The sequence below is a fragment of the Podarcis erhardii genome (assembly GCF_964252035.2).
Source record: "Podarcis erhardii genome assembly, chromosome: 14".
NCBI classification, from domain to species: domain Eukaryota; kingdom Metazoa; phylum Chordata; class Lepidosauria; order Squamata; family Lacertidae; genus Podarcis; species Podarcis erhardii.
In genome coordinates, this window is record NC_138503.1 from 55,222,298 (window position 1) to 55,233,820 (window position 11,523).

The 11,523-nt window shown below is 46.9% G+C and overlaps 1 protein-coding gene across 1 annotated transcript; it reads right to left on the bottom strand.

Annotated features, from left to right (window-relative positions):
• Window positions 1-3,957: 3,957 nt before the first annotated feature.
• LOC309329700 (vomeronasal type-2 receptor 26-like) lies at window positions 3,958-7,555 on the bottom strand (the record flags this gene model as incomplete). Its single annotated transcript, XM_081840715.1, has 4 exons — window positions 3,958-4,909; window positions 5,242-5,249; window positions 6,853-7,080; window positions 7,529-7,555. The coding sequence occupies 4 exons, from the start codon at window positions 7,553-7,555 to the stop codon at window positions 3,958-3,960; spliced, it is 1,215 nt and encodes a 404-aa protein (XP_081696841.1).
• Window positions 7,556-11,523: the final 3,968 nt, after the last annotated feature.

Consider the following 11,523-nt stretch of genomic DNA (forward strand, 5'->3'; position numbering starts at 1 on the left):
GAAACTGCCTTGGTCGCGCTGGTTGATGATCTCCGGCGGGCTAGGGACAAAGGTGAGAGCTGTTTCCTAGTTCTGCTGGATCTCTCAGCGGCCTTTGACACCATCGACCATAACATCCTTCTGGACCGTCTAGAGGGGCTGGGAGCTGGGGGCACTGTTATACAGTGGTTCCGCTCCTTCCTCCTGGGCCGTGTCCAGAGGGTGGTGGTGGGGGGTGAGTGTTCAGACCCCTGGGCTCTCACTTGTGGGGTGCCTCAGGGTTCTGTCCTCTCCCCCATGCTTTTTAATATCTATATGAAGCCGCTGGGAGAGATCATCAGGGGGTTTGGACTGGGTGTTCATCAGTATGCAGATGACACCCAGCTCTACCTCTCCTTTAAATCAGAACCAGTGAAGGCAGTGAAGGTCCTGTGTGAGTGCCTGGAGGCGGTTGGAGGTTGGATGGCGGCTAACAGATTGAGGTTGAATCCTGACAAGACAGAAGTACTGTTTTTGGGGGACAGGAGGCGGGCAGGTGTGGAGGATTCCCTGGTCCTGAATGGGGTAACGGTGCCCCTGAAGGACCAGGTGCGCAGCCTGGGAGTCATTTTGGACTCACAGCTGTCCATGGAGGCGCAGATTAACTCTGTGTCCAGGGCAGCTGTCTACCAGCTCCACCTGGTACGCAGGCTAAGACCCTACCTCCCCGCGGACTGTCTCGCCAGAGTGGTGCATGCTCTAGTTATCTCACGCTTGGACTACTGCAATGCGCTCTACGTGGGGCTACCTTTGAAGGTGACCCGGAAACTGCAATTAATCCAGAATGCGGCAGCTAGACTGGTGACTGGGAGTGGCCGCCGGGACCACATAACACCGGTTCTGAGAGATCTGCATTGGCTCCCAGTACGTTTCCGAGCACGATTCAAAGTGTTGGTGCTGACCTTTAAAGCCCTAAACGGCCTCGGTCCTGTATACCTGAAGGAGCGTCTCCACCCCCATCGTTCAGCCCGGACACTGAGATCCAGCGCCGAGGGCCTTCTGGCGGTTCCCTCATTGCGAGAAGTGAGGCTACAGGGAACCAGACAGAGGGCCTTCTCGGTAGTGGCGCCCGCCCTGTGGAACGCCCTCCCATCAGATGTCAAAGAGATAAAGAATTACCTGGCGTTCAGAAGACATCTTAAGGCAGCCCTGTTCAGGGATGTTTTTAATATGTAATGCTGTATTGTTTTTAATACTGATTGGGAGCCGCCCAGAGTGGCTGGGGAAACTCAGCCAGATGGGCGGGGTATAAATAATAAATTATTATTATTATTATTATTATTAGCAGAATCCGAGATCAAGGAGAAGAGTTGGTGGAAGAAGATTGGAAGAAGTTTAAAGTTTATCTACAAAATTATTGTAAAATCTATGAGTGTTAAGGGCCGTGTAAATGAAATGATGGGGTTCTAGCGATTAAGATAAGTAAGAGTACAAAGGGAAAGATAAAGGATAAAATGAATATGAATGAGCTTGCTGAAAAAACTTTTAAAGTGGAATACAAGAAGGGAAGGGGGGAGGAAGTAAGGAAAATAAGGTTTTGAAGATTATTAAAATGAACCAGAGTTTTCTTTTTAATTTTTTATTATTAGGTTGAATCTTTTTTATGTTTCTTTTTTCTCTTTATGATTTTTGATGTTGTTTGTATTTTTGATGTTTGTTGTTTGTTGTCTTTTTACCTTTTGTAAAACTTAATAAATATCATTTAAAAAAAATAAAATAGGAATGTTCAACTATATATTGCTGTGTGGTTTCAGAAAGCACTTTGAGTTTTGATTGGTTAAACAGCTAATTCTACTACGTTCTCTAGTGGCTCTCATGTGATTGGTTAACTTGTCACATGAGAAGCACCAAATCACAGACTCCCTTCGATGTGAGTGACTTCACTGTGATGACACAGCGGAGGAAGATGGCTGTGCAATGAACACAGCTGGGAGAGAAGTCTTGGGATCTTCTCTGGACACCATTGAGAAGAAACACTCTTGATGCTACTTCTAAGAAAAATTTTAATAAAAAAACATTCAGAGTAATAAATCAAACCAAATCTTGCCACATTAAAAAAACACACAATACAGTGGTACCTTGGGTTAAGAACTTAATTCATTCAGGAAGTTCGTTCTTAACCTGAAACTGTTCTTAACCTGAAGACCACTTTAGCTAATGGGGCCTCCCACTGCTGCCGCCCAATTTCTGTTCCAACCTGAAGCAAAGTTCTTAACCCGAGGTACTATTTCTGGGTTAGCGGAGTCTGTAACCTGAAGCGTCTGTAACCTGAGGTACAACTGTACAGCCAATTATATATAGAATTAGTTAATTTCAAGTTGGACTTCCCATGTTCTGGATTTCAAGCGATGATGTCCTACGTTTATTTTCTGCTTTCTTCTTTGTTGTTTTCCAGTTTTCTAATTTTGATGCTAACCATCCTCATCTCTGTCAGTCAATCACTGTTATGTGACTCTATGTCTTGTTTTATTTGACGATTCTCGAAGCTACCAGCATGAGTTTGACCAAACTGCGGGAGGCAGTGGAAGACAGGAGTGCCTGGCGTGCTCTGGTCCATGGGGTCACAAAGAGTCAGATGCGACTAAACGACTAAACAACAACAACAACATAGTTCTATATTCACGTAGGAGGCAATTTACCCCCATGTTATTCTCAGTCGTATTATTTTAAAGCGCAGCCCTCTTTGGATGGCCCCTCCTTTCTCTGCCATTTCTTGCTCCTAAAGACTCTGGGCTTGCATCCAAGATTGAGATTGATGACGCTGTATTGTCTTTGATCTCTCTTAATAAGCTGATGTTTCAATTGTACTCTGGGGTTGCGGCACTCATCTCGCTTTTTTGGCCGAGGGAGCCGGCATACAGCTTCCGGGTCATGTGGCCAGCAGGACTAAGCTGCTTCTGGCGAACCAGAGCAGCGCACGGAAACGCCATTTACCTTCCCACTGGAGCGGTACCTATTTATCTACTTGCACTTTGACGTGCTTTCGAACTGCTAGGTGGGCAGGAGCAGGGACTGAGCAATGGGAGCTCACCCCGTCGTGGGGATTCGAACGACAGACCTTCTGATCAGCAAGTCCTAGGCCCTGTAGTTTAACCCACAGTGCCACCCGTGTCCCACATTCCTGCATTTCCTTTGGGTAATTAATTATTTCTTGGTGAGCTTCGCTGAATCATAAGATAGCAAATATAACAAATTCAAAAGTACAGTGACCGCTCACCTCATTAATCAAGACACCAATATGAGAGTCTTTTTGAAATCCAAAGCTTAACCTCCAATGACTGTGTAGGTTAGCAGATTTTTCTTTTATCTCTTTCCTTCCAGAACACACCAAGTTTTTTATCCAGAGCTTTTTTAATTTTTAGAAAACAGGTATCCCCAGTGTGTGAGAGTGGCTCTGGGGAGTTCTCAGTTTGTGCCATGCTTTGCCCAGCACCCCAGCCCCTGCATCTTGTTGCGAGAGGCAGATAACAGACTCGGGGGGGGGATGTCGGCAGGGCTAATTACCCTCATATTAACCCTTAATTTCTGACACTACTAAGGTTTTGATCTTATGGGAGGCAGCCATTTCCCACGGCAGGAAACAGGAAGTATGAAGGTTTTTTAATTGAAAATGAATAAAAAAATATTTACAACAACAACAATAATATTAATGATAATCTGGTTAGCCCCTGTGAGAACAGGATGCTGGACTAAATGAGTCATGGGCCAGATCCAGCAAATTATATTTATATTCTTATGTATCACTGTGTTTACACTTAGATTTCTGTGGGAAGCACTCTGAGCATAGACAACAGACAGTGACAAGAGAGGGGTTAAAACACGGAGTAGGAAAAAGATAAGAACTGGGACACACAAGGGATTTCCTTGGCTAGTTTTATTCCAACAAATGTCTGCATTTGTAATAATGCAACAATTAAAGGGATCAACGCAAGTTGACTCCTACTTGCTCCTCAGAATCAAGTGGTCTTTGCTGTTCAAGTTGGGCCTCAGAAGGATTATATACAATTTGGGGAAGAAGATGCAAGCGAGCAGGCCTGCACTGGAGGCCAAGATGCAGAAGATCTCCACAGCCACCATCTGCTTTCCTTTGGTGCTCAGATAAGAGGGAACAAAGGACAGCCAAACGCTGCAGAACACCAACATGCTGAAAGTGATGAACTTGGCTTCGTTGAAACTGTCTGGCAACTTCCTGGCCAGGAAAGCCACCGTGAAGCTGACACTGGCCAGGAATCCCAGGTAGCCCAGGACACAATAAAACATGGGGGCAGAGCCTTCGTTGCATTCCAGGATGATTTCCTCCGCCAGAGAGTTCATGTCCACATCTGGGAAGGGAGGAGCTGTACAGAGCCAAACAGCACAAATACTGGCTTGAAGTGAGCTGCAAGCAAGAAGAACAGAGTTGGCCAGAGATTTCCCCACCCATTTCCTCACCCTGGATCCTGGTTTGGTGGCCATGAAGGCCAGAACCACCATGATGGTTTTGGCCAAGACACAAGACACCGCAATGGCGAAGATGATGCCAAAGGCCGTTTGTCGTAAAGAGCAACTCACTGGGTGAGGCTGGCCAATGAAGAGCAAAGAGCAGAGGAAGCAGAGCAAGAGGGCAAGGAGCAGAGTGTAGGTGAGGTCCCGGTTGTTGGCTTTGACAATGGGAGTGTCCCCGTTCTTAGAGAAGACGCCAAGGACCAAGGCTGTGACCAGAGTGAAGAGCAGAGCTAAGGCAGCTAATGTGAATCCCAAAGGCTCTGCGTAGGAAAGAAAATTTTGTCTCTTGGGAATGCATTGATCTCTGTTGTGGTTTGGAAATTGACCTTCTTGGCATTTGAAACAATAATCCGAATCTAAAAAAAAATCAAATGAATGATATATGAGTTCCCACAAACAAGGCAACCTTTTTCTTCAGGCATGTTTCATTCTTTGTGACGAAATGGATTCCTCCATTTCCAATGGTCTTTCAAATCTCCTTCAAAAGAAATATTGCTTCTGCTCCCAAAACACAATTCTGAGCCATCAGTTAGTTTTAAACAAGTATCAGAGATAAGTGGAAACCAGTAAAATGCAACAGGTATTTTTTCTTCACATAGCATAAAGGTGGTATCAATCAAATCACCAAGAATTTAGGAAGCCCACTATGATATCTTGGGGCAACAAAATTTGATTTTGTGTTTCTGGCTCTCGCCCCTAAAACTATGAGGATGGAGGGTTAGGTAAGTTCTCACTGACCCCACAAGCTGTGGCAGGAGAGAAGCAGGCAGAGAACACTGGACATGATCCACACCTATTTCCACAGATCTACTTTGTCAAGGTTAAAGTTGTGGCCTTAGTTTGCCCAACTCTCTGTGTCCGTCTTCTTTCTCCCTCATGTGAGTGCAACTGCTGTTCTGTTTAGGAGTGAGTACCGATGCAGGTGGCACTGTGGTCTAAACCACAAAGCCTAGGACTTGCTGATCAGAAGGTTGGTGGTTTGAATCCCCACGATGGGCTGACCTCCCATTGTTCGGTCTCAGCTCCTGCCCACGTAGCAGTTGTAAAGCACTTCAAAGTGCAGGTAGATAAATGGGTACTGCTCTGGCAGGAAGGTAAACAGCGTTTCTGTGCACTGCTCTGGTTTGCCAGAAGTGGCTTAGTCATGCTGGCCACATGACCTGGAAGCTGCCTGTGGACAAACGCCGGCTCCCGCTGCCAGTAAAGCGAGATGAGCACCACACCCTTAGAGTCGTCCGTGACTGGACTTAACGGTCAGGGGTCCTTTACCTTTACGGAACTGTTAAAATGGGGAAACTGTTGAAATAGACTAGGAAGCATTTTATAAAAGAGCAGCTGATGTCTCCTACCTGTTTGATTTGAAATCATCCCATCTGGACATGAAGCACAGTCATAGCAACAAAATGGCCGCCCCTCCTTCTTTTTCCGGCTGTAGCCTGGCTGGCACCGATCATTGCACAAACCAAGGGGCATCATCTAGCCAGAAAGAGAGGAGAAGAGGAGGCTCCCTTTTGCATGGTAAAGAACACAGAATGGTGGTGTATGTGTGAATAAATTGTAATATAAATATTGGGAGTGAAGCAGAAGGGAAACTGAATATTTCATCTCAATAAAATGCTGGTTGGAAAGAGGACAGGGAAAGACAACAGATTCTGAATTACAGGGAGTTGGCAGGGAAGGCAAAAAAAGGAAGCATATACATTAGGCTCAGAGTAACACTACAAGAAAGGAACGCTTCCTTCAACACAAATGGGTAACATATTCCCCTTGTCTTCTGAGAAATAAGTCCTGCTTGGTTCAATAGGATTTACTCCTACATTAGGCGCTGTGATCTAAACCCCATAGCCTCTTAGGCTTCCTGATCAGAAGGTCAGCGACTCAAATCCACACAACAGGGTGAGCTCTCCTAACAACCTAGCAGTTTGAAAGCATCCCAGTGCAAGTAGAGGCAACGTTGCAGCGGAAAGGTAGACAGTGTTTCATGCAGCATGGCATTGTTATGGTGTTCTGTTGCACCAGAAGCAATTTAGTTCTGCTGGCCACAGGACCTGAAAATCTGTCTGTGGACAAATGTCAGCTCCCTTGGCCTGAAAAGCAAGATGAGCACTACAATCCCATAGTTCCCTTTGACTGGCCTTAACCAGCCAGGGGTCCTTCAACTTCTCTTTACCTTTACTCTGACATTAATGTGACCTAGCTAAACCTGACAGGAGGGCTTCCTCTATTGTAGAAACCCCTTCATTAACGGGACTAAAGAATGTTATTAATACCAGACCTTATTCTTGTATTTGTATTCTGAATATTAATAAAAATGTTCCCGTTTTTTAAAAACCAAGAGTCCACTCCCACCTGATTGAATGCTTTGTGCCATGTGATGTCTTCTTCATCCACGCTGAAGTCGATATAATGTGATTCCTGTGGTTCTACCTTTCCTACTTTCACTCGTGAGAAGGTTTGGTTGGGGAAAGTAACCCAGTTAATAACGTCAAATCCAGCTGCCAACTCCCCATTCTCATCAAAAGACACAAAGTCCCCAGCACTGTTGTTGAAGGAGATGCTCCTCAGGAAAGAAGGAAGCTAGACAGAATAAAACAAGGCAAAGTTCAAAAAGTAAAGAAGGGAGAAGCTTTATTGGTTTTGGAAAGGAAAAAGTAGTAATCCATATATGTCACACAATGGAAAGGAGTCAAAAATGGTGTGTTCCACCTTTGGGGCACATATGGATTTCTATAAAGTCCACTTAGCCTGATATTAGAGCATTTGAGGGTTCAGTTCTGGGGTTTCATGTGCAAAGGTAAAATCGTGCAAAGTCAGGAACCTTGAAACTGCCCTTCACAAGGCGGAGAGGGACTTCCTATGATCTGGGAAGGTTAAGGGCAAACCCAGGGATGCTCCCAGAGCCCTGTCAGGACCTCCCCACAGCCTGGGAAGCAAGGGGGCATCTTCTTTGCTGGCCTCTGGGACGCACCCAGTAGCCTTATGTCTCCTTCCCTGAGGCTGCTATGGAGTGCACTGCCTGGCTCACCTGGCCTTGGGAGGGAAGCGCCCTCATGCCTCCTTCCCAGAGCCCAGCAAGCAAGGGGGAGGGCTGGACACCCAGGACCCTCCCTGGACCTTCTGAGAGCCTGGTCAGCAAGGAAGACCTTCTGGGAGGGCAGAGGGAAGGGGAAAAAGAAATAGAGAGCTGGTAATGGTGAGTTTTCCTTGCTGTCCATTCTTTATTTACTTTCCCCGACCAACATGCAGTTCCATTCCCATATGTAAAGTGAACGTAACTTGTGGGACCCCTGTAAATAAGGAACATTTTAGCAGCAGGTTAAAAAACTGACCTGGTAATTACACTTGAAAATAGCCATATATGTTCCTCTTTTGTGCAGAAACAACTGCAGGCTCTAGAAGATAGTTGTTGTTGGTGAACAGAATGTTTGGGCAGTCAGGGGTAGAAACAAACCTAAATAATTTCAAATGCATCCTTCATTCTTGATAGTTCTCCTTCTCTTGCCTGACTTTGTGCATTATCATATGGATAATGAAACCAGTCTAGTTTCAGAACCATTTTTATATGGAATGCATTATGATGTTTGGCATCTATTCAGGGGCTTTTTAAGTATTCATATTGCAGGGAAGTTTTTAATGTTGGAGGTTTTACTGTGGTTTTATATAAAAAAATTACTATAGAGTGCTGAGGGACAAACATAAGTGGTTTGTACAATGTCAATGGTGAGATGTGCCGAAGGAATGTTCTGGAGAGGTTCTTCCAGAATAAAAACATACCATCTTTCTGATATTAACACATCATGAGTTCCAGTTTAAAACGCCTCCTTCTTCACCACTCCTGACATATCAGCATCACAAACACATAGGAAAGCAGAACATGCAGCTCCTTCAACAACATTCTTGAGTTCTACAAAGAGGAGGCATTTCTGTGTGAGGAAGTGCAGGGGGAGATACTTCCACCTCTGCAACTTGAAGGGGAAGTACAGGGAATATATTGATTCTGGCTCCAAATTGAAGGCAAGGGAAAACAGGGAAGCACTGAAAAGGACACTGACCTGGCATGTGTAACAGAGACTTGGTTGGATGAAGCAGATGGGCCTGTTCTTGCTGCTGCTTGTCCACCAGGTCTCTCTTATGCACAGCAACCCAGGTCATGTGGGCAGGGAGGGGGGGTTGCAGTGATTTTTAGGAAGTCATTAGTTTGCACCAGGCGTCCTATTGGGAAGACCCAGTTCTCTGAGTGCATGTTCTGGAAGTTGGGCAATAGGGGCAGTACAGGGTTCCTATTGGTGTACCGACCTCCCCGCTGCACCAAGGATTCCCTGCCTGCGCTGCTTCAGGTCATGGCGGATGTTCTCCTGGAGACACCTAGCTTGGTTGTCCTAGGAGATTTGAACATCCATGCCGACACGACCTTACAAGGGGCCGCTCGGGACTTCGTGGAAAGCATGGCCTCCATGGGGCTGTCCCTGAATAAGTTTGGCCCAACCCATAGCCGCGGACATGCCTTGGACCTGGTGTTTACCTCTATGGATGTTGGTGATCTGACACCAAGTAAAAGCAGAACGAAAGAAGTGCCATGGTCAGACCACTTCCTGGTGCAACTTGACTTCTCCGCGACCCTTCCCCTCTGCAGGGAGGTGGGACCGATTCGTATGGTCCGCCCCCACCACTTAATGGATCCAAATGGTTTCCAGAGAGTGGTAGGGAATGCTTTATCCCATGTTGATGGCCTTTCAGCTGATTCCCTGGTGGCCTGCTGGAATGTGGAGTTAACCAGGGCTATTGACTGTTTGGCTCCGAAGCGCCCTCTCTGATTGCATGGAGCCCGGACAGCCCCGTGGTTTTCCACGGATCTGAGGGCAATGAAACAATCTTTGAGATGGCTAGAGCGCCAGTGGCGGATGACCCATTCTGAAGCTGATCGGACACAGGTTAGAGCTCAATGTTGAGCCTACCAAGTGGCGGTAGAGAAGAGAAGACTTTCTTCACCGCCTCTATTGCATCTGCAGAAAACAGCAGCAGGAGACTTTTTCAGGTGGTCCGCAATTAAATGGAATCACCTGCTCCATCAGGGCCCAATACGGGCCACAGGATCTCCTGCAATGATTTTGCAAATGTTTTTTTGCAGATAAAGTCGCTCAGATTCGAGAACAGGTAGACTCCACCGTGGGAACAGCGCCGGGGCGGGAGAGTGCTAGAGTCCTGTCTAGTCAAATTGTGTGGGATCAATTCCAATCTGTTACCCCCGAGGATGTGGACAGGCTGCTTGGACGAGTGAAACCAACCACTTGCCTCCTTGATCCTTGCCCATCCTGGCTTATAAAAGCTAGCCGGGAAGGACTGGGTGATGGGCTTTGTGGGGTGGTGAATGCTTCCCTCCGTGAGGGAGCCTTCCCAGACCCACTGAAAGAGGTGGCTATTAAACTGCTTCTTAATAAACCAACTTTAGATGCGGCCACGATGGCCAACTATCGCTCAGTCTCAAATCTTCCATTCTTGGGCAATGTGATTGAGCGAGTGGTTGCTGAACAACTCCAGGCATGCCTGGAAGAAGCGGACCATTTGGATCCCTTCCAGTTGGGATTCAGGCCTCATCATGGGACTGAAACTGCCTTGGTCGCACTGGTTGATGATCTCCGGCGGGCTAGGGACAAAGGTGAGAGCTGTTTCCTAGTCCTGCTGGATCTCTCAGCGGCGTTTGATACCATCAACCATAACATCCTTCTGGACTGTCTTGAGGGGCTGGGAGCTGGGGGCACTGTCATACAGTGGTTCCGCTCCTTCCTCCTGGGCCGTGTTCAGAAAGTGGTGGTGGGGGATGAGTGTTCAGACCCCTGAGCTCTCACTTGTGGGGTGCCTCGGGGTTCTGTCCTCTCCCCCATGCTTTTCAACATTTGCATGCAGCCGCTGGGAGAGATCATCAGGGGGTTTGGGCTGGGTGTTCATCAGTATGCGGATGATACCAAGCTCTACCTCTCTTTCAAATCAGAACCAGTGAAAGAGGTGACGGTCCTGTGTGAGTGTCTGGAAGCGGTTGGAGGATGGATGGCGGCTAACAGATTGAGGATGAATCCTGACAAGACAGAAGTACTGTTCTTGGGGGACAGGAGGCAGGCAGGTGTGGAGGATTCCCTGGTCCTGAATGGGGTAACTGTGCCCCTGAAGGACCAGGTGCGCAGCCTGGGAGTCATTTTGGACTCGCAGCTGTCCATGGAGGCACAGGTCAAATCTGTGTCCAGGGCAGCTGTTTACCAGCTCCATCTGGTACGCAGGCTGAGACCCTATCTGCCTGCGGACTGCCTCGCCAGAGTGGTGCATGCTCTGGTTATTTCCCGCTTGGACTACTGCAATATACTCTACGTGGGGCTACCTTTGAAGGTGACCCGGAAACTACAACTAATCCAGAACGCGGCAGCCAGACTGGTGACAGGGAGTGGCCGCCGAGACCACATAACACCAGTCTTAAAAGACCTACATTGGCTCCCAGTACCTTTCCGAGTACAATTCAAAGTATTGGTGCTGACTTTTAAAGCCCTAAACGGCCTCGGTCCTGTATACTTGAAGGACCATCTCCACCCCCATCGTTCTACCCGGACACTGAGGTCCAGCTCCGAGGGCCTTCTGGCGGTTCCCTCACTGCGAGAAGCCAAGTTACAGGGAACCAGGCAGAGGGCCTTCTCGGTAGTGGTGCCCTCACTGTGGAACGTCCTCCCACCAGATGTCAAAGAGAACAACAACTACCAGACTTTTAGAAGACATCTGAAGGCAGCCCTGTTCAGGGAAGCTTTTAATGTTTGATGTATTAGAGCATTTTAATATTTTTTTTTTGGAAGCCGCCCAGAGTGGGCGGGGTACAAATTATTTATTTATTTATTTATTTATTTATTTATTTATTTATTTATTTATTTTGTGCAGGAAAGGGAAATGCTGTAAAGGGTTTTTTCTTCCATGTGCATTCATTCTATGGATGTGTGTCATCATCCAATATATTAGCCCCAAGCAAAGATTTATTCCGAATAT